The sequence below is a fragment of the Panulirus ornatus genome, chromosome 1 (genome assembly GCF_036320965.1).
Source record: "Panulirus ornatus isolate Po-2019 chromosome 1, ASM3632096v1, whole genome shotgun sequence".
Lineage (NCBI taxonomy): Eukaryota > Metazoa > Arthropoda > Malacostraca > Decapoda > Palinuridae > Panulirus > Panulirus ornatus.
In genome coordinates, this window is record NC_092224.1 from 46437739 (window position 1) to 46462453 (window position 24715).

At 43.5% G+C, this 24715-nt stretch overlaps 1 protein-coding gene across 2 annotated transcripts in view; it reads left to right on the top strand.

Moving 5' to 3' along the window:
- LOC139751027 (uncharacterized) overlaps positions 1–13691 on the top strand; it is an 18788-nt gene extending 5097 nt beyond the window's left edge. For both annotated transcript variants that reach the window (XM_071666171.1, XM_071666217.1), the window contains exon 4: positions 13177–13691. In XM_071666171.1, the coding sequence (XP_071522272.1) occupies positions 13177–13607 (431 nt within the window). In that variant the 3' untranslated portion in view covers positions 13608–13691. The remainder of the gene's footprint in view (positions 1–13176) is intronic.
- Positions 13692–24715: the final 11024 nt, after the last annotated feature.

The following is a 24715-nucleotide window of genomic DNA, read 5'->3' on the forward strand; positions in this document are numbered from 1 at the left end:
CCATAAATGCTACATACAAATCCATTTGCTTTTCTAAGTATTTCTCACATACATTCTTCAAAGCAAACACCTGATCCACACATCCTCTAACACTTCTGAAATCATACTGCTCTTCCCCAATCTGATGCTCTGTACATGCCTTCACCCTCTCAATCAATACCCTCCTGAGGATTGGCGGAATGCGTGCATAGTGCCATTGTACAAAGGCAAAGGGGATAAGAATGAGTGCTCAAATTACAGAGGTATAAGTTTGTTGATTATTCCTGGTAAATTATATGGGAGGGTATTGATTGAGAGGGTGAAGGCATGTACAGAGCATCAGATTGGGGAAGAGCAGTGTGGTTTCAGAAGTGTTAGAGGATGTGTGGATCAGGTGTTTGCTTTGAAGAATGTATGTGAGAAATACTTAGAAAAGCAAATGGATTTGTATGTAGCATTTATGGATCTGGAGAAGGCATATGATAGAGTTGATAGAGATGCTCTGTGGAAGGTATTAAGAATATATGGTGTGGGAGGCAAGTTGTTAGAAGTAGTGAAAAGTTTTTATCGAGGATGTAAGGCATGTGTACGTGTGGGAAGAGAGGAAAGTGATTGGTTCTCAGTGAATGTAGGTTTGCGGCAGGGGTGTGTGATATCTCCATGGTTGTTTAATTTGTTTATGGATGGGGTTGTTAGGGAGGTGAATGCAAGAGTTTTGGAAAGAGGGGCAAGTATGAAGTCTGTTGGGGATGAGAGTGCTTGGGAAGTGAGTCAGTTGTTGTTCGCTGATGATACATCGCTGGTGGCTGATTCATGTGAGAAACTGCAGAAGCTAGTGACTGAGTTTGGTAAAGTGTGTGAAAGAAGAAATTTAAGAGTAAATGTGAATAAGAGCAAGGTTATTAGGTACAGTAGGGTTGAGGGTCAAGTCAATTGGGAGGTAAGTTTGAATGGAGAAAAACTGGAGGAAGTAAAGTGTTTTAGATATCTGGGAGTGTATCTGGCAGCGGATGGAACCATGGAAGCGGAAGTGGATCATAGGGTGGGGGAGGGGGCGAAAATCCTGGGAGCCTTGAAGAATGTGTGGAAGTCGAGAACATTATCTCGGAAAGCAAAAATGGGTATATTTGAAGGAATGTTGTATGGTTGCGAGGCGTGGGCTATGGATAGAGTTATGCGCAGGAGGATAGATGTGCTGGAAATGAGATGTTTGAGGACAATGTGTGGTATGAGGTGGTTTGATCGAGTAAGTAACGTAAGGGTAAGAGAGATGTGTGGAAATAAAAAGAGCGTGGTTGAGAGAGCAGAAGAGGGTGTTTTGAAATGGTTTGGGCACATGGAGAGAATACGTGAGGAAAGATTGACCAAGAGAATATATGTGTCGGAGGTGGAGGAAACGAGGAGAAGTGGGAGACCAAATTGGAGGTGGAAAGATGGCGTGAAAAATATTTTGAGTGATCGGGGCCTGAACTTGCAGGAGGGTGAAAGGGGGGCAAGGAATAGCGTGAATTGGGTCGATGTGGTATATCGGGGTCGACGTGCTGTCAATGGATTGAATCAGGTCATGTGAAGCGTCTGGGGTAAACCATGAAAAGTTGTGTGGGGCCTGGATGTGGAAAGGGAGATGTGGTTTCGGTGCATTATTACATGACAGCTAGGGACTGAGTGTGAACGAATGGGGCCTTTGTTGTCTTTTCCTAGCTCTACCTCGCACATATGAGGGGGGAGAGGGATGTTATTCCATGTGTGGCGAGGTGGCGATGGGAATAAATAAAGGCAGACAGTATGAATTATGTACATGTGTATATATGTATATGTGTGTGTATATATGTATATGTGTGTGTATATATATGAGTACATTGAGATTATAGGTATGTATATTTGTGTGTGTGGACGTGTATGTATATACATGTGTATGGGGGTGGGTTGAGCCATTTCTTTCGTCTGTTTCTTTGCGCTACCTCGCAAACGCGGGAGACAGCGACAAAGCAAAATATATATATATATATATATATATATATATATATATATATATATATATATATATAGATAGATAGATAGATAGATAGATAGATGGATATATCTTTTTCTTTTCTTTCAAATTATTCGCCATTTCCCGCGTTAGCGAGGTAGCGTTAAGAACAGAGAATTGGGCCTTTGAGGGAATATCCTCACCTGGCCCCCTTCTCTGTTCCTTCTTTTGGAAAATTAAGAAAAAAAAAATGATGAGAGGGGAGGATTTCCAGCCCCCCGCTCTCTCCCCTTTTAGTCGCCTTCTACGACACGCAGGGAATTCGTGGGAAGTATTCTTTCTCCCCTAGTCTCGGGCCAGCACGTACCCATATCCGCATCTGGTCTTCCAAGGTAAGAAGCCTCTGGACGATAGATTAATGTAGGTAAGGGAAGTCGGCAAGTTAGATTCGTAACTTCGGGAAAAGGATTGGCTCTGAGGATTGAGCCAGTCGGGCCTGTGCAGGAAGCGAGCCTGGGTTCAGGCGCAGGACTGGACGAGGTGAAGGAGGTTGTGGTGGTGGTGTTGGACTTACTTTTGGTGTTGTTGATTTTGTGTCCAAGCCCTCTGCATCATCGCAGCAAAGTTCTTCTTCTTCTTCCTCCTCACCCGCCACCCATTGTTGGCACATCTCTGTGTTGCCCCAGTACTGTGTTTCTACTACTGCTACTTCTTTTTCTGTGCTGCTGCTGATGCTGTCGTATGACATACATACACGCGTGCAGGCAGGGCTGTAGTAGTCGTGGACAAGGTGTAGGCAAGCAAGGCAGTAGTAATGTGTCTGCGTCTTTGGTGTGGTTGCCTAAGGTGAAGGAGGGAAGGGTGTGGAATTTTGTGATGCACGGCTTGTCACTGATGATACCGATAGTAATAATAATAATAAGCAACCCCCCAACACTTTTTACTGCTACAGAGACAACTCTGGATCCAGTTCGGACCGGCGTTTTATCATGATGAAGATATATATATATATATATATATATATATATATATATATATATATATATATATATATATATATATATATATATATATATATATATATATATATATATATATATATATATATATATATATATATATATATATATATAAACTCCCAGAAGATGATGACTGGACCAGTGTCTTAACCAAGTACCACCGGCTGTTGAGGACGACCTGAGGGAACGACCCTAAGCGTGACGACCTGTTTAGACGTGGCTGCAGTGTGCAGAGGGGAGGTGCTTCCCACGTCCTCCATTTGCATCGTGGGCATGAACGTGTTTCTGCCGGTTTCGAAGACGTACTCGAAGTCGATCAGAAAAGTGAAAGGTGTAACCACGGCTCCCGTCTTACTTCTCTCTCCCATCGTGGACGGATGGTGGTGTGGGCGGACAACTGGACCCGTTACATATGCAGCCGCTGAGAAGCGTCCCGAGAACCACTGTTGTTCTGGGAGAAGAACATATTGGAATGTATGGCTGAAGAATTAAAACCATGGTTCGAGCGAGTGTTATACAACCCAGTTCCAGTGTTGTGAGGAGGTGTTGGGAACTACCTTGGCCCACCAGTGATGCTACTACGTTTGTGAATCGGGAACCATTGCAACACAAACCTCGCCAGGTGGTAGAGTTTCCCGCAGTGTATCGAGACAGACTTCCCCAGAACTTTTTTAAAGGGGAAGTAAATGTTTATAGTTGTGTTACTGGAGTGATAGTTTTCATACATGGTGTTTTGACAAGAAAATAGTGAAATTGGAGAAAAATGTAGCTTAGACATTGAAGCTTATTGATACAGTGGTTAAATTGATGAGAACTGCTATTGACGTTTGTGTAAATAAATTATACATTTCCTTTTTCCATAGCCAGAGGTTGAACCATTATGTGACATTCATTTTTTCATTCATTTCAAGCTAGAAGTTTCAGTTTTCTAAATTGTTTCTAAATTGTTTCTTACATTTTTCATACGTATATATATGTATGTGTGTGTGTGTGTATATGTGCGTATGTGTGTGTATGTGTGTGTATGTGTATATGTATATATATATGTATATTATCCCTGGGGATAGGGGTGAAAGAGTACTTCCCACGTATTCCTCGCGTGTCGTAGAAAGCGACTAGAGGGGACGGGAGCGGGGGGCCAGCAATCCTCCCCTCCTTGTATTAACTTTCTAAAATGGGAAACAGAAGAAGGAGTCACGCGGGGAGTGCTCATCCTCCTCGAAGGCTCAGAGTGGGGTGCCTAAATGTGTGTGGATGTAACCAAGATGTGAAAAAAGGAGAGATAGGTAGTATGTTTGAGGAAAGGAACCTGGATGTTTTGGCTCTGAGTGAAACGAAGCTCAAGGGTAAAGGGGAAGAGTGGTTTGGGAATGTCTGGGGAGTAAAGTCAGGGGTTAGTGAGAGAACAAGAGCAAGGGAAGGAGTAGCAATACTCCTGAAACAGGAGTTGTGGGAGTATGTGATAGAATGTAAGAAAGTAAATTCTCGATTAATATGGGTAAAACTGAAAGTTGATGGAGAGAGGTGGGTGATTATTGGTGCATATGCACCTGGGCATGAGAAGAAAGATCATGAGAGGCAAGTGTTTTGGGAGCAGCTGAATGAGTGTGTTAGTGGTTTTGATGCACGAGACCGGGTTATAGTGATGGGTGATTTGAATGCAAAGGTGAGTAATGTGGCAGTTGAGGGAATAATTGGTATACATGGGGTGTTCAGTGTTGTAAATGGAAATGGTGAAGAGCTTGTAGATTTATGTGCTGAAAAAGGACTGATGATTGGGAATACCTGGTTTAAAAAGCGAGATATACATAAGTATACTTATGTAAGTAGGAGAGATGGCCAGAGAGCGTTATTGGATTACGTGTTAATTGACAGGCGTGCGAAAGAGAGACTTTTGGATGTTAATGTGCTGAGAGGTGCAACTGGAGGGATGTCTGATCATTATCTTGTGGAGGCTAAGGTGAAGATTTGTATGGGTTTTCAGAAAAGAAGAGTGAATGTTGGGGTGAAGAGGGTGGTGAGAGTAAGTGAGCTTGGGAAGGAGACCTGTGTGAGGAAGTACCAGGAGAGACTGAGTACAGAATGGAAAAAGGTGAGAACAATGGAAGTAAGGGGAGTGGGGGAGGAATGGGATGTATTTAGGGAATCAGTGATGGATTGCGCAAAAGATGCTTGTGGCATGAGAAGAGTGGGAGGGGGGTTTATTAGAAAGGGTAGTGAGTGGTGGGATGAAGAAGTAAGAGTATTAGTGAAAGAGAAGAGAGAGGCATTTGGACGATTTTTGCAGGGAAAAAATGCAATTGAGTGGGAGATGTATAAAAGAAAGAGACAGGAGGTCAAGAGAAAGGTGCAAGAGGTGAAAAAAAGGGCAAATGAGAGTTGGGGTGAGAGAGTATCATTTAATTTTAGGGAGAATAAAAAGATGTTCTGGAAGGAGGTAAATAAAGTGCGTAAGACAAGGGAGCAAATGGGAACTTCAGTGAAGGGCGCAAATGGGGAGGTGATAACAAGTAGTGGTGATGTGAGAAGGAAATGGAGTGAGTATTTTGAAGGTTTGTTGAATGTGTTTGATGATAGAGTGGCAGATATAGGGTGTTTTGGTCGAGGTGGTGTGCAAAGTGAGAGGGTTAGGGAAAATGATTTGGTAAACAGAGAAGAGGTAGTGAAAGCTTTGCGGAAGATGAAAGCCGGCAAGGCAGCAGGTTTGGATGGTATTGCAGTGGAATTTATTAAAAAAGGGGGTGACTGTATTGTTGACTGGTTGGTAAGGTTATTTAATGTATGTATGACTCATGGTGAGGTGCCTGAGGATTGGCGGAATGCGTGCATAGTGCCATTGTACAAAGGCAAAGGGGATAAGAGTGAGTGCTCAAATTACAGAGGTATAAGTTTGTTGAGTATTCCTGGTAAATTATATGGGAGGGTATTGATTGAGAGGGTGAAGGCATGTACAGAGCATCAGATTGGGGAAGAGCAGTGTGGTTTCAGAAGTGGTAGAGGATGTGTGGATCAGGTGTTTGCTTTGAAGAATGTATGTGAGAAATACTTAGAAAAGCAAATGGATTTGTATGTAGCATTTATGGATCTGGAGAAGGCATATGATAGAGTTGATAGAGATGCTCTGTGGAAGGTATTAAGAATATATGGTGTGGGAGGAAAGTTGTTAGAAGTAGTGAAAAGTTTTTATCGAGGATGTAAGGCATGGGTACCTGTAGGAAGAGAGGAAAGTGATTGGTTCTCAGTGAATGTAGGTTTGCGGCAGGGGTGTGTGATGTCTCCATGGTTGTTTAATTTGTTTATGGATGGGGTTGTTAGGGAGGTAAATGCAAGAGTTTTGGAAAGAGGGGCAAGTATGAAGTCTGTTGGGGATGAGAGAGCTTGGGAAGTGAGTCAGTTGTTGTTCGCTGATGATACAGCGCTGGTGGCTGATTCATGTGAGAAACTGCAGAAGCTGGTGACTGAGTTTGGTAAAGTGTGTGGAAGAAGAAAGTTAAGAGTAAATGTGAATAAGAGCAATGTTATTAGGTACAGTAGGGTTGAGGGTCAAGTCAATTGGGAGGTGAGTTTGAATGGAGAAAAACTGGAGGAAGTGAAGTGTTCTAGATATCTGGGAGTGGATCTGGCAGCGGATGGAACCATGGAAGCGGAAGTGGATCATAGGGTGGGGGAGGGGGCGAAAATTCTGGGAGCCTTGAAGAATGTGTGGAAGTCGAGAACATTATCTCGGAAAGCAAAAATGGGTATGTTTGAAGGAATAGTGGTTCCAACAATGTTGTATGGTTGCGAGGCGTGGGCTATGGATAGAGTTGTGCGCAGGAGGATGGATGTGCTGGAAATGAGATGTTTGAGGACAATGTGTGGTGTGAGGTGGTTTGATCGAGTAAGTAACGTAAGGGTAAGAGAGATGTGTGGAAATAAAAAGAGCGTGGTTGAGAGAGCAGAAGAGAGTGTTTTGAAGTGGTTTGGGCACATGGAGAGAATGAGTGAGGAAAGATTGACCAAGAGGATATATGTGTCGGAGGTGGAGGGAACGAGGAGAAGAGGGAGACCAAATTGGAGGTGGAAAGATGGAGTGAAAAAGATTTTGTGTGATCGGGGCCTGAACATGCAGGAGGGTGAAAGGAGGGCAAGGAATAGAGTGAATTGGAGCGATGTGGTATACCGAGGTTGACGTGCTGTCAGTGGATTGAATCAAGGCATGTGAAGCGTCTGGGGTAAACCATGGAAAGCTGTGTAGGTATGTATATTTGCGTGTGTGGACGTATGTATATACATGTGTATGGGGGGTGGGTTGGGCCATTTCTTTCGTCTGTTTCCTTGCGCTACCTCGCAAACGCGGGAGACAGCGACAAAGTATAAAAAAAAAAAAAAAAAATATACATATATATACATATTATTATCATACTTTATCATACACATCCACACACGCACATATACCTATACATTTCAACGTATACACATATATATACAAACACTAACATATACATGTATACAGATGTACATAATTCATACTTGCTGCCTTGATTCATTCTAGTCGCCAACCCGCCACACATGAAATGACAACCCCCTCCCCCCGCACGCGCGCGAGGTATCGCTAGGAAAGGACAACAAAGTCCACATTCGTTCACACTTAGTCTCTGGCTGTCATGTTAAATGCACCGCCCTCGTTCAATCCATTGACAGCACGTCGACCCCGGTATACCACATCGTTCCAATTCACTCTATTCCTTGCACACCTTTCATCCTCCTTCATGTTCAGGCCCCCATCGATCAGAAATCTTTTTCAATCTATCCTTCCACTTCCAATTTGGTCTCCCACTTCCCCTCTTTCCCTGCACCCCTGACACATATATCATCTTTGTCAATCTTTCCTCACTCATTTTCTCCATGTAACCAAATCATTTCAATACACCCTCTTCTGCTCCCTCAATCACACTTTTTATTACCACACATATTTCTTACCGTTTCATTACTTACTCGATCAAACCACCTCACTCCACATATTGTTGTCAAAGATGTTATTTCCAACACATCCACCCTCCTTACTACAACCCTACCTATAGCCCACGCCTCGCAAACCATATAACATTGTTGGAACCACTATTCTTTTAGACATGCCCATTTTAGCTTTCCCACATAATGTTCTCGCCTTCCACACATTTCTTAACGCCCCCAGAACTTTCGCCCCCTCCCCCACCCTGAGACTCACTTCCGCTTCCATAGTTCCATCCGCTGCTAAATTCACTCCCAGGTATCTAGAACAGTTTTTCCATTCAAACTTACCTCCCAATTGACTTGTCCCTCAACTCTACTGTACCTAATAACCTTGCTCTTATTCACATTTACTCTCAGCTTTCTTTCACACACTTTACCAAACTCAGTCACCAGCTTCTGCAGTTTCTCACCCAAATCAGCCACCAGCGCTGTGTCATCAGCGAACAACTGACTCACTTCCCAAGCCCTTTCATCCACAACAGACTGCATACTTTGTCGCTGTCTCCCACGTTAGCGAGATAGCGCAAGGAAACAGACGAAAGAATTGCCCAGCCCACCCAACCGACGGCCGACACCAGATGTCCAAGGTAGGACCGATTGTTAACCTGTGCTCTTGGACCACATCCTGTGAAGGGAATGGGTCCAGGTTAGAGCTTTCACGGAGCACACCTCTACGTCCCGGTAAGAAAGCCCTAACCCTCTGAGAGCACTCGCACTTTCCTGGCACCATGCGCCATGGCAGTTAACTGTGGCAGATTTTACATGCACGGTGTCTTTGCCGGTGAAATCCCTTACGCCCTGTAGGACTTCCAGGGTGCCGTAATAGCTGCACTTGTGTAGGTGTGCAACTGAAAGTGCGAAATGGACTCCAAAGACTTGCGCGTCAATCATTACAGCCTCTGTGCGTTTAGAAGCCACGATGTCTGGCTTCCTAAAGGGCCTCACAATCGGAATGCGAGGCTCAAGGACACTTCGTACCCCCTCTGCCTCAACCGACCAGCTAAATAGGCACTGATGTTGTCGTGCCTCTTTACCCTACCTCCGTATGTACGTGGGCATACCCTGGAGATGCCCAAGCGTCTCGGGCTTGTGACACGTTTCACAGAGGCCGTTGTTCTCGGGCCGGCCTCTGGCAGCCCAGGCGAGGGTGGGTATCGCGCCAATCCTCTCTTGGACGGCCTTCACAAAATCAGACCCGAACAGGAAGCGGTTCCCACTGTTTACCCATCCACTAACCTGAGGCATGGTAGTAGATGGAGCGAGACCCGCACCGTAGACGGTGCTGATCAGATTAGCCCTCCATGCGCGATGGCGTTCGAGTTTATTGCTCACCTGCCGACCAGCAATACACGCGGGTCCAGCCCAGCGCTGCAGCTTGCTCATAACTGCAGGCTCCCGGACAGCCGCTTGAATCACCGGGTCGGTCGAGGTGAATAATTTCTCGAGCTTGGCTTGTTTATTTAGCCGGACGGTCAAGACTAAGTCCGGTATCCCAAGCCCACCATCTCCTCAAAGCCCATGACGCACAGGGCACGTCATGGGCTACGCGGAGCCATCGGCGAACCGCGACTCTCACTTGTCTGTCCATGCGTGCTAACTGTGCCTTATAGACTTCCCTCAGCACCAAGCGATGCATGAGCTTTGGCACTAGGTGTCCTATGAGTAATGCAATTCGCTGTTGAGGTTCTAGAGGGGCCCTGGTGATGTTGTGGAGCCCCTCTTCTGGCAGGGCACCGTAGGATTTTGGCCTTCCTCCTGCTCCGACGAGAACGCTGAGGTACTTATAATCGTGCTCAGCACTCATGGAACTAATAACGCTATCCATGACTTGGAACGTTCTACCTTTCTTTGTTGACGTACCAAGTCTTGCGCTTGCCGTCTCCCTCCATACTGAGGGAACGACTTTCTCGGGTTTACTCGAAGTCCACCCCCCACAAGTCTCTGTCATTATGTCGATAGCCTGTTGCTGGTCAGTCGGCGTCTTCGCCACCAGAACCAGATCGTCCGCAAATGCCAGTGCTGATACCTTTTGGTCACCGAATCCAGTTCCTAAACCAGATTCCTTAACCCTTGCAATTCCCTCGTCAATCATAAGGTTGAAAAGGATAGGTGATAGCGGATCATCCTGTTTGACCCCACGAGTCATATCTATTCTCTCCGACATCTCGCCGCTGCCTTCGAATGTACGTGAAGGTCTCGGTCATACGTCGACATGACATATTCCCTGACGAGGGCAGGAATACCCTTCCGCAACATGGCCCGCTCGATAATGCCATGATTAACACTATCGAATGCTTTGGCCATGTCGAGGAATGCCAGGTGCACACCGTGGGCGTGTGACCGCGCACGACCGACGATCGCGTCCAGGATAGTGAGGTTCTCATGGCATCCGGCCACAGGAACGAATGCCTTTTGAGCTCCATCGATCTGGACGAGGCTCGAGATACGGCTGCTCAGGATCTTATGGAGCAGTCGGACTACGGCACAAGAGACTGTGATAGGCCTGTAGTCTTTGGGTTCAGTTGGATTCGGTACCTTTGGAATCAGCACCGTACGATTTGCCTTAAATAGCTCTGGCAACGTTGACGTGGCTAACCACAGGTTATACATTTTACGAAGAATTCTTGGACGAATGGACTTCAAGAAACGCTTCTGCATTCCATCAGGACCAGGGGCGGATGTCTTCGTGGCTTTGAGGTGGTATGCTACCTCACTTATGGTGACACCCTCTAGGCTACCGTGGATCGTGACGCTAGTTTACCGTAATCGTAGTGCTAGTCTGACGTGGATCGTGATGCTTTGCCGTGGTTCGTAATCCTAGGTTACCGTGGATCTTAATGCTAGTTTACCCTGGATCGTGATGCTAGTTTACCTAGGATCGTAGTGCTAGTCTGACGTGGATCGTGATGCTTGGCCGTGGTTCGTAATCCTAGGTTACCTTGGGTCGAAATGTTAGTTTACTGTGGATCGTGATGCTAGTTTACTGTGCATTGTGATGTTAGAGTACCGTCGATCGTAATTATAGTTGACCGTAGATTATGAATTTAAGAATACAATACATTTAATTGATTGTTGATTACTTTGCTTTATGGCCTCAGATCATCCAGTAAAAGTATATCTCTTATTTCGCTTGTACTTATTTTCTGTTATTCTGTCTATCACTAGGCGATGGATTATACTGTGTAAGAATAGTTTACTTTTTTGTTCCTGGATAATAGATGTTATTCTTTTATTTGGTTATGTCTAAAAAGTATAGAAAAAGCTATCATTCCCTTGAAACTTTCCTTCGTGTTCAGGACGGTGATATTTTGAAATTTACCCATGGTTCACGACATTTCAGATAGATTCAATGCTGAGTAGCTGACATAGAACTTTCTAGAAGGTTCCAGTAATTGAACAGTTGGCAAAGGGGGGGGGGGGCTATGTTGTATATCCAGATTACATTTTCAGAGTTGCAGCTGTAGAGAGAAACCCATACTACACCAATCAAAAAGACCTCAACGACTTGATCAGAGATGCTGGTCCCACAGATCCAATGCTGAACCCTTGACGTCTAGGATCAAGCAGTGGAACATGTTGGATGAATGTGTACAAATCGCAAATCATACGAAGCGTCACCTAGGTTTTTCCAGCTTCTTCACCCGTCAAGATGGGCTCTGCCTCTGCCACAATGTAACCAGTCTGTTCGAGGCAACCAGAATCGCTTGTAACACGAACGAGCGACGCCTCTTTATTGACAGCTCATCCAGGAACCTCAAAGCCGTGCTGCTCCATGACGGGAACAAGTATCTGTCTCTTCCCCTGGCTCACTCGGTGCACCTCAAAGACGAATACAACGGTGTCAAGACATTGCTAGACGCCTTGATGCATGATGTGAGTACAGCTGGTCATCGGTGACTTCAAAATGATGGCATTCTTGATGGGTCTCCAAGCGTTTTTACTAAGTTTCCCTGTTATCTTTGCCTTTATGACAGCAGGGTCACCGCGGCGCAACACCACAGGTGGGATTGGCCACAGCGGACCGAATTCTCTGTTGGGATGAACAACGTCAAGTGGGAGCTACTGGTGGACTCCCGGAAGGTGTTAATGGCACCACTGCACATAAAATTAGGCCTTATGAAACAATTTGTCACAGCTTTACATAAGAAGTCTAGAGCCCTCAATTACCCTCAAGACTTCTTCCCTAAGACGTCTGAGGTAAAGGTCAGAGCCAGTGTTTTCGTCGGACCACAGATAAAGAAGATCCTGGAGGGTAAGAAATTCACCAAGAAGCTTACGAGGAAGGAGAGAGCAGCTGGTACAGCTTTGTTGTAGTGGTTCGGGGCTTCCTGGGCAACCACAAGAGAGAAAAGTAAGTGGAGCTGGTTGAGACTATCGTGAAGAACTACTGCAATATGGGCTGCAGGATGTCCCTTAAAGTCCATACCCTTGACGCTCCTCCTGATGAATTCAAGAACATAGGAAACCATTCGGAGGACCGAGGCAAGCGCTTCCACCAGGATGTACTGGACTTTGAACGCCGTTACTAAGTATATCGAGAACATGATGGAAGATTATATTCGGGGTCTGATTTGTGAAAGCGATTTACAGTACATTCGTAAGTCTCAAAAAACTACTCACTTCAAAATCTTTTATGATTACTTTTACTTAAAATTAGTGTAAATACATGTTAATTTTGATTTTTATGTTGTTTTTCTGACTTTGTATGAATAAGATTGTGCAAATTTGCCCGTTGTCCAACTGGAAATGGGTCATTTTCAAAATATCATTGTCCTGGTCATGAAAGCAAAGTTTGAAGGGATTGATAGCCTTTTTCTCTGTTTTCTTTACGCATAAGCAATTAGGATATAACACTTACCATTTAAGAAGAAATGTGTTACAGTGTTATTTAAGTAAAAAGGGAATGTGACGCGGGCAAGCAGACATGTTACTATGTCTTCATTACTTATTTTGATGTGAGCATCATATTAGTAACGGTCAGGATGTAGTTGTTATGTTGGTTGTGTGGAAGAGTTCGCTAGTATCTCTGGCTGCACTGATCTTCGCTGTAAAGATTGTATGTCGATAAAAAGTTTATCCACACTATATCATTTGTAAAGTTCTTCCTCTAAACAGACCAGCACATTCACAGGAATAATGTTACTATTACGGTTGTTGCTGATTTGTTGGGGAAAATCACTTTTTTTGATTAATGTGGATTTTGTCTGGCAGGCAGCTCAGCACTGGGCATCTTCAATTTCCTGACGTTCGTAGTGTACGCCTTCTCCTTGCTGGCGACGTTGGTGTCATTGGCAACGGGATCCATGGCTAACTCGCTCTCCGGCACCTTCCTACCAAGCCTCTTCCACCTCCTGGGTCACCGGGGGCGGCGCAAGAAGAGAGCACTGCGGGGAGTGTGGAAAGAACTGCTTGCTCGCCTCCACCCTAGGAAGCACCCCGCCTTCTTCACGGGTTTTGCACGTCAGTCGCAGGAGAACCTGAACATGTCTGTGGAACAGGCTATGGGCTCGGGCCTGATGACGGCTCTGCTGCAGCTATCGGGAGGCCCATCTCACGCCCTGGCCTGTCCTGCCCCACTTATCTCCCTCACACACAATTACTTCATTCAAAAGGGAATTACACACCTGAACATCTCACTGTAACTCTACATTTCAGCCATTCATATAATATCAGCTGTATTTTTTGGTTTGCACCTTAATTTGAAACAATATTTACTTAAGAGTGAAAGTCTCTGGTCTTTACCAGTGTATCATTAACCTGCTTATCTGTTATACTAACTGTTCACACACTCATTGATTTGATTGTTACCTTGGCTCTTGAGAGGGAGAGTTACTGTAAATTATTCCTTTCATATGAAACCTTAGTTAGCTCAGGATCTGAGGAAAGATGTGTATGTGTGTTTATGTAGGTAACCCTGACCTAATGTACGGTACACCAAACGTCCACATGACTGTCTATGATGGAGCCGATTGCTTTTGTAGCTAGCAGGCATCTTAAAACGAAATTTAGGTAACTTTGTACAAAGATCCAGTATTAGAACACTTCAAGCGGAGCCCTTAACGGGTCCTTCACTGTAATGATGGTAGTTACATAATGTTGGGTAGCCAAGATCTGGTAAGAATCTGTTGCAGGTATGTGGAGGAGTGAAACAGATAGGATAAAGATGTCACTTGTCCTTCTCATTCTTCACGGACAACTGTGAAAATGTTACATATGGGCTAATGTTGCCGTGATGGAAGAAGCTGTGCCACAGTAGTGAAGATGGAACTGATGGAATAAAAGAGAGCATTAATGTTTACAATTGTAGAAGTGTACTGATGGCGATGCAAGTAAGTGTTATACAACAGAAGTAACGGTAGAAGCAGCTAATGTGACGCTAGCCCAGATAGCCTTGTACAAATGATCTGGTAACGGTACGTAACGGTGAGGGAGTCCGGAAGATGACTGAGGCCGCCGACCCAGTGGCCGCAACCCTTTCTGCTTGTCATCCATCCAACACCCTCACTACGTCACCCGGCCGCTGTGAGTGGTTCTTACCTCCCCAAGTTGACTCCACCCCAGTTCATGATAAATTCATAACACTACGACAATTTTCCACCATCAGTGTTGGTGAAAGGAACATTCGTACCGACTCCATGGATGGCAACGCCTGCGGTTAACGCAAATAGTTCTATGAGCACAATCCAAATGCCTCTACTCCTACCTATTTATACATTATAAGACAGATCATACCCATATAAGAGACTGCTTCAGCAGGAGGCAACAACTTTGTTTTCGTAGTAAAATGATAAGTTTAAAAAGTCCAAAATCCTCTGACAAAACTTGCTATGATAACAGTATGTAAGTTATGTGAGGCCACGATGTCGAAGGTGTTTACATATGCCTGAACTTATGCGGTAAACATAATACTGACGATCACCACCACAAAACAAATGGCTAGTACAGAAAGGAGAGATGATGACCAGTTCAATGAGGGGAGGAATTACCGATGACGACCACTACAGAGGGTAGGGGTTATTATCAACTACCACTACAGAAGAATGGGATCATTCTTGATGACCAGTACGGAAGGAAGAGATAATTGTTGATGACCAGTACGGAAGGAAGAGATAATTGTTGATGATCAATACGGAATGAAGAGATAATTGTTGATGACCAGTACGGAAGGAAGAGATAATTGTTGATGACAACTACAGCAAGAAAGAGTCATTGTTGATAATCATTACAGAGAATAGGAATTATTGGTGATGGCTACTACAGAAAGAAGGGATCAGTGTTGATGACCACTACAGAAAGAAGGGATCAATGTTGATGACCACTACAGAAAGAAGGGATCAATGTTGATGACCACTACAGAAAGAGGGGATCATTGCTAATGACCAATAAACAAGCTAGGAACAATCATTGATGACCAGAACAGAGGATAGGGAAAATTCTTGATCGCCAGTACAGCAGGAAGGGATCATCGTTAATAAAGATAACAAATGGAAGGGATCATTGTTGATGACTAGTACAAAAGGAAGGGATCATTGTTGATGACCACTACAGAAGGAAGGGATCATTGTTGATGACCAGTACAAAAGGAAGGGATCATTGTTGATGACCAGTACAAAAGGAAGGGATCATTGTTGATGACCAGTACAAAAGGAAGGGATCATTGTTGATGACCAGTACAAAAGGAAGGGATCATTGTTGAAGACCAGTACAAAAGGAAGGGATCACTGTTGATGACCAGTACAAAAGGAAGGGATCATTGTTGATGACCAGTACAGAAGGAAGGGATCATTGTTGATGACCACTACAGCAGTAAGGTATCATTGTTAATGACCAGAACAGAGGGTAGGAATTATTGTTGACCACTACAGAAGGAAGGTATAATTGTTGATGAGCGCTACAGAAGGAAAGGATCATTGTTGATGACCACTAAAGAAGGAAGCGATCATTGTTGATGACCACTACAGAAGGAAGGGATCATTGTTGATGACCACTACAGAAGGAAGGGATCATTGTTGATGACCACTACAGAAGGAAGGGATCATTGTTGATGACCACTACAGAAGAAGAGTGTCATTGTTCACAGCCACTACAGAAGGAACGCATCGTTGCTGATGACCACTAAAGAAAGAAGGTATCATTGTTCGTGACCAACAGAAAGAAAGGAATCATTATTGCTGACCAGTTGTTATGAACTCCTTGCAAAGACGCTAATCATTTGTTACTATTCTAGCAGGGTAGTCAGTTCATCTGTTACGCACACTGGATAACGCTATCCCAACGTTATTTGATGAAAGCAAACACCAGGGTTAAATCTACATACAAGAAAATAAGAATAGAGGATAATAAAAGCACATTAATCAGGCATAAATCATATATGTTAACACTTAACATTCGATATTCTACATTCTACGTTTCAGATATGATATCAAACCAGATCTCTTTCCTTTACGACAAGCTGACTAGAGAAACATATGAGAGACACTTATTCGTTGGGGAATTCTATGACAAGTTATGATACATTGTTACAGTCAGACCTAACATAACACACTCTAACATCTTACAATTTAGGGCAGCGGTTGCTACGGGCTTTGAGACAAGGAAAGCCTGCATCCGACGTGATTGGCTGAGGGCCCTCATACTGTCTAAAGGCTCAGCCATGCATCTCTGACGACTCAACTAGGATGGGTGGGCGACCTTTCCCAGGCATGACCTCGTGGTTGACCCCAGGTCTCTTGACGATGGGACCTGAAGAATGATTAGCGAACGATTGCGACATGCACCGCTAATTTTGGTCTCTTGGCTTGAAGTGTGTGGCATTCAGGTAGTCGTGGAAGCGGTCGAGGAATCTCTTGAGACCTCCTAGGTCACCATTGGCTCACCCATCTCTATAACACAAATTCGTATAACACAGACACAACGAACACGCAGGTTCGTAACACAGTACAGAAGAAAGGGGATCATTGTTGATGACCAATGTAGAAGGAAGGTATCATTGTTCATGACCGCTACAGAAGGAAGGGGTCGTTATTGATGAAAATTACAGAAAGAACGTATCATTGTTGATGACCAGTAGGAACGAAGGAATCATTATTATTGACCAGAACAAAACGAAGGTATCATTGTTGATGACCACAATAGAAGAAGTGGTCATTGTTAATGACCAGAACAGAGGGTGGGGATTATTCTTGACCACTATAGAAGGAAGATACGATTGTTGATGACCAGCACAGAAGGAATGGATCATTGATGATGAGCGCTACAGAAGGAAGGTTGTTGATAACCACGATAGATGGAAGGGATCATTGTTGATGACTAATACAAAAGAAAATAGATCATAGTTGATGACCTCTACAAAAGGAAGGGATCATTGTTGACTACTACTGAAGGAGGGCGTCATTGTTGATAACCACTACAGAAAGAAGGTATCATTGATGATGACCAGTAGAAAGGAAGGAATCATTATTGTTGACCAGTGCAGAAGAAAGGGATCATTGTTGATGACCAGTACAGAAGAAAGGGGTCATTGTTGATGACCAGTAAGGAAGAAAGGGGTCATTGTTGATGACAAGTACAGAAAGAAGTGATTACTGTTGATGACCAATACAGAAGAAAGGGATCATTTTTGATTACTAATACAGAGGGAAGGGATTATTCTTGATGACCACAACAGAAGGAAGGGATCACTGTTGATGACCACTACAGAAGGAAGGGATCACTGTTGATGACCACTACGGAAGGAAGGGATCACTGTTGATGACCGCTACTGAAGGAATGGATTACAGTTGATGATTATCATTACAGAAGGAAGGGATCATTGATGATTATCATTACAGAAGGAAGGGATCACTGATGATTATCATTACAGAAAGAAGGGATCATTGATGATTATCATTACAGAAGGAAGGGATCACTGATGATTATCATTACAGAAAGAAGGGATCATTGATGATTATCATTACAGAAGAAAGGGATCATTGATGATTATCATTACAGAAGGAAGGGATCATTGATGATTATCATTACAGAAGGAAGGGATCACTGATGATTATCATTACAGAAGGAAGGGATCATTGATGATGACCATTACAGAAGGAAGGGATCATTGATGATTATCATTAGAGAAGGAAGGGATCATTGTTGATTATCATTACAGAAGGAAGGGATCATTGATGATTATCATTACAGAAGGAAGGGATCATTGATGATGACCATTACAAAAGGAAGGGATCATTGATGATTATCATTACAGAAGGAAGGGATCATTGTTGATGACCATTACAGAAGGAAGAGATCATTGTTGATGGCAACTACAGAAGGAAGGGATCATTGTTGATGACCACAACACATGGAGGGGATCATTGTTGATGACCACTACGGAAGGAAGGGATCATTGTTGATGACCACTACACATGGAGGGGATCATTGTTGCTGACCACAACAGAAGGAAGCGATCATTGTTGATGACCACTACAAAAGGAAGGGATCATTGTTGATGACCACTACAAAAGGAAAGGATCATTGTTGATGACCACTACACATGGAGGGGATCATTGTTGATGACCACTACAGAAGGAAGGGATCATTGTTGATGACCACTACACATGGAGGGGATCATTGTTGATGACCAGTACAAAAGGAAGGGATCATTGTTGATGACCACTAAAAAAGGAAGGGATCATTGTTGATGACCACTACAAAAGGAAAGGATCATTGTTGATGACCACTACAAAAGGAAGGGATCATTGTTGATGACCACTACAAAAGGAAAGGATCATTGTTGATGACCACTACAAAAGGAAAGGATCATTGTTGATGACCACTACAGAAGGAAGGGATCATTGTTTTTGACCACTACAAAAGGAAGGGATCATTGGTGATGACCACTACAAAAGGAAGGGATCATTGTTGATGACCACTACAAAAGGAAGGGATCATTGTTGATGACCACTACAGAAGAAAGTAATCATTGTTATTGACCACTACACGAAGAAGGGATCGTTGTTCATGACCACTACATAAAGAATGTATCATTGTTGATAACCATTAAAAAAGGAAAGAATCATTGGTGTTAACCAGTACAGAAGGAAGGTATTATTATTTATGACCATAACAGAAGGAAGTGATTAGTGTTAATGACCACTACAAAAGTAAGGTATTATTGTTGATAACCACTACATAAGGAAGGGATCATTTTTGATTACCACTAGAGAAAGAAGGGGTCATTATTGATAGTCAATAGAAAGGACAGGGAATAATGTTATAGACCACTACAGAAGAAAGGGATCATTGTGGATGACCACTACACAAGAAAGGGATCATTGTGGATGACCACTACAAAGGAAGGGATCATTGTTGATGACCACTACAGAAGGAAGGTATATTCATTTTTATATTCTATTATACTTTGTCGCTGTCTCCCGCGTTAGCGAGGCAGCGCAAGGAAACAGACGAAAGAACGGCCCAACCTACCCACATACACATGTATATACATACACGTCCACACACGCACATACACATACCTATACATCTCAACGTATACATGTACATATATACACACAGACATATACATATATACACATGTACATAATTCATCCTGCCTGCCCTTATTCATTCCCGTCGCCACCCCGCCACACATGAAATGACAAACCCCTCCCCCCAAATGTGCGCAAGGTAGCACTAGGAAAAGACAACAAAGGCCACATTCGTTCACACTCAGTCTCTAGCTGTCATGTATAATGCACCGAAACCACAGCTCCGTTTCCTCATCCAAGCCCCATAGAACTTTCCATGATTTACCCCAGACGCTTCACATGCCCTGGTTCAATCCATTGACAGCACGTCGACCACGGTATACCACATCGTTCTACTTCACTCTATTCATTGCACGCCTTTCACCCTCCTGCATGTTCAGGCCCCGATCACTCAAAATAATTTTCACTCCATCTTTCCACCTCGAATTTGGTCTCCTACTCTCCTCGTTCCCTCCACCTCTGACACATATATCCTCTTGGTCAATCTTTCCTCACTCACTCTCTCCATGTGACCAAACCATTTCAAAACACCTTCCTCTGCTCTCTCAACTACACTCTTTTTATTACCACACATCTCTCTTACCCTTTCATTACTCATTCAATCAGATCACCCCACACCACATATTGTCCTCAAACATTTCATTTCCAACACATCCACCCTCCTCCGCACAACTCTATCTATAGCCCACGCCTCACAACCATATAACACATTTTTCAACGCTCCCAGAACTTTCGCCCCCTCCCCAACCCTATGACTCACTTCCGCTTCCATGGTTCCATCCGCTGCCAAATCCACTTCCAGGTATCTAAAACACTTCACTTCCTGCAGTTTTTCTCCATTCAAACGTACCTCCCAATTGACTTGTCCCTCAACCCTACTGTGCCTAATAACCATGTTCTTATTCACATTTACTTTCAGCTTTCTTCTTTCACACACTTTACCAAACTCAGTCACCAGTTTCTGCAGTTTCTCACCCGAATCAGCCACCAGCGCTGTATCATTAGCGAACAAGAAATGACTCACTTCCCAAGTTCTCTCATCCACAACAGACTGCATACTTGCCCCTCATCCAAAACTGTTGCTTTCACCTCCCTAACAACCCCATCCATAAACAAATCAAACAACCTTGGAGACATCACGCACCCCTGCCGCAAACCGACATTCACTGAGAACCAATCACTTTCCTCTCTTCCTAATCGTACACGCCTTACATCCCCGATAAAAACTTTTCGCTGCTTCTAACAACTTGCCTCCCACACTATATATTCTTAATACCTTCCACAGAGCAACTCTATCACATGCATTTTCCAGATCCATAAATGCTACATACATATTACCACTACTAACAAAAGGGATCATTGTATTATACTTCGTCATCTGGTTCCCACACACTTTTATTTTACCTCGTCATCTGGGTCCCAAAGACTTGTATTATACCTCATCATCTGGGTCGTACACACTTATATTTTACCTCGTAATCTGGGACATAGACACATGAATTTTACCATATGTGTCGCACACTTGTGTTTTACCTCGTCATCTTCTTCACACAGACTTGTACTTTACCTCGTCATCTGGGTCCTACACACTTGCATTTCACCTCGTCATCTGGGTCTCACACACTTGTATTTCACTTCGTCGTCTGGTTCCCAGACACTTGTATTCTAGGTCGTCATCTGGGTCCTACGCACTTGTATTTAGAATCGTCATCCGGTTCCCAGACACTTGTATTATACCTCGTCATTTGAGTCATACACACTTGCATTTTACCTCCTCATCTGGGTCCTACACACTTGTATTTTACTTCGTCATCTGGTTCCCACACGCTTGTATTTTTCCTCGTCATCTGGGTCCGAAACATTTGTATTCTACCTCGTCATCTGGGTCCTATACACTTGTATTTAAAATCGTCATCCGGTTCCCAGACACTTGTATTTTACCTCGTCATCTTGGTCCCAGACACTTGTATTTTCCTCGTCATCTGGGCCCTACACACTTTTATTTTATCTAGTACTCTGGGTTCTACACACTTCTGTTTTCCTCGTCATCGGGGTCCTACAAACTTCTATCTTACCTCGTCATCTAGGTCCCACACACTTGCATTTTCCTTCGTCATCTGGTTCCCACACACATTTATTTTACCTCGTCATCTGGGTTCTAAACTCTTGAATTTTACCATCATCTGGGTCGTACACATTTATATTTTACCTCGTCCTCTGGTTTCCACACAATTGTATTTTACCTCGTCATCTGGGTCCAACACAATTGTACTTTACCTCGTCATCTGGGCCCTATACACTTGTATTTTGCCTTGTCATCTGGGTACCAGATACTTGCATTCTACCTCGTCCAACATACGAGTATTTCACCTTGTCATCTGGGCCCTAAACATTTGTATTCTAGCTCGTCATATGGTTCCCCCACACTCGTAATTCATCACGTTATCTGGATACTAGACACTTGTATTTTACCTCGTCATCTGGGTCCCACACACTATCATTTTTCCTCTTCTTCTGGGTCCGAAACACGTATATTCTACGTTGTCATCTAGTTCCTACTCACTTCTATTTTACCTCGTCATCTGGGACATAGACACTTCTATTTTACCTCGTCATCTGGGACATAGACACTTATATTTTACCACGTCATATGTGTCGCATACATTCGTGTTTTACCTCGTCATCTTCTACCCACAGACTTGTATTTCACCTCGTCATCTAGGTCCTACACACTTGTATTTTACCTCGTCATCTGGTTGCTGCACACTTGTATTCTACCTCGTCATCTGGGTCCTACACACTTGTATTCAAAATCGTCATCTGGTTCCTACACACTTGTATCATACCTCGTCATCAGGGTCATACACACTTGCATTTTACCTCCTCATCTGGGTCCCACACACTTGTGTTTTACTTCGTCATCTGGGTCCCAGACACTTGCATTTTACCTCATCTACTTCCCACACACGTGTATCTTACCTCGTCATCTGGTTCCCACACACTTGTATTTTACCTCGTCACTATTTTCCCAAAAAGTTGTACTTTACCTCATCATCTGAAAGTCCTACACACTTGTATTTTATCTCGTCTTCTGGGTCCTGCACATTTGTATTTTATCTCGTCATCTGGGTCCCATACACTTGTATTTTACTTCGTCATCTGGTTCCCACACATTTTTATTTTCCTCGTCATCTGGGTCCCAAACACTCCTATTTTACCTCATCATCTAGGTTATACACACTTATATTTTACCTCGTCAACTGGTTTCCACACAATTGTACTATACCTCGTCATCTGGCCCCTCTACACTTGTATTTTACCTTGTCATCCGTGTACCAGACACTTGTATTTTACCTCGTCATCTAGGTCCCACACACTTGCATTTTACCTCATCATTTGCGTCGTACACACTAATATTTTTCCACGTCATCTGGCTTTCACACAATTGTACTTTACCTCGTCATCTGAGCGCTATACACTTGTATTTTACCTCGTCATCTGTTTACCAGACACTTGTATTTCACCTCGTCATCCGGGTCCAACACACGAGTATTTTACCTTGTCATCTGGGTCGTACACACTTGTATTTTACCTCATATGGGCCCTACACAATTGTATTTTAGCTCGTCATATGGTTCCCCCACACTTGTAATTTATCACGTTATCTGGATACTAGATACTTGTATTTTATCTCGTCATCTGGTTCCCACACACTTGTATTTTTCATCTTCATCTGTGTCTGAAACACTTGTATTCTACCTTGTCATCTAGTTCCTACACACTTCTATTTTACCTCGTCATCTGAGACATACACACTAGTATTTTACCACGTCATATGTGTCGCGCATATTTTGTTTTACCTCACCTTCTTCTTCCCACAGACTTGTATTTTACCTCTTCATCTGGGTCTCAAACACTTGCATTTTACTTCGTCATCTGGTTTCCACACACATGTATTCTACCTCGTCATCTGGGTCCTAAACACTTGTATTTTACTTCGTCATTTGGGTCCAAGACACTGCCATTTTACCTCGTCATCTACTCCCAACTCACTAATATTTCACCTCGTCATCTGGTTCCCACACACTTGTGTCTGTCCTCGTCATCTGGGTCCGAAACACCTGTATTCTACCTCGTCATGTGGGTCATACACACTTGTATTTTACCTCGTCATAAAGGTCCCACACACTTGCATTTTATTTCGTCATCTTGTTTCCACACACTATTATTTCACCTCGTCATCTGGGTCCCAAACACTTGTATCTTACCTCATCATGTGAGCCGTACACACTTTTATTTTACCTCGTCATCTGATTGCCACACACTGGTATTTCACCTCGTCATCTGGGTCTTACACACTTGTAGTTTTCCTCGTCATCTTGATCCGAAACACTTGTATTCTACCTTGTCATCTAGTTCCTACAAACTTCTATCTTACCTCGCCATCTGGGACATAGACATCGGCATATATTTTACCACGTCATATGTGTCGCAGACACTCGTGTTTTACCTTGTTATCATCTTCCCACAGACTTGTACTTTACCTCGTCATCTCGGTCCTACACACTTGTATTTCACCTCGTCATCTAGGTCCCACAAGCTTGTACTTTACTTCATCATCTGGTTTCCACATACTTGTATTCTACCTCATAATTTGGGTCCTACACACTTATATTCAAAATCGTCCTCCGGTTCCCACACACTTATATTTTAACTCGTCTTCTAGTTCCTATACAACTGCATTTTACCTCGTCATCTATTTCCCGGACACTTGTATTTTCCTTGTCATCTAGGTCCCAGACACTTGTATTTTACCTCGTCATCTGAGCCCTACACACTTGTATTTTATCTTTTACTCTGAGTCCTACACACTTGTATTTTACCTCGTCATCTGGGTCCAACACACTTGTATTTTACCTTGTCATCTGGGTCCCAAACACTTGTATTTTACCTTGTCATCTAGGTCCCACACACTTGCATCATATTTCGTCATCTGGTTCCCACACATATTTATTTTACCTCATCATCTGGGTCGTACACACTTATATTTTACCTCGTCATCTGATTTCCACACAATTGTACTTTACCTCGTCATTTGGGCCCTGTGCACTTGTATTCTACCTTGTCATCTGTGTACCAGACACTTGCATTCTACTTCGTCATCTGGGTCCAACACACTTGTATTTTATCTCTTACTCTGGGTCCTACACACTTGTATTTCA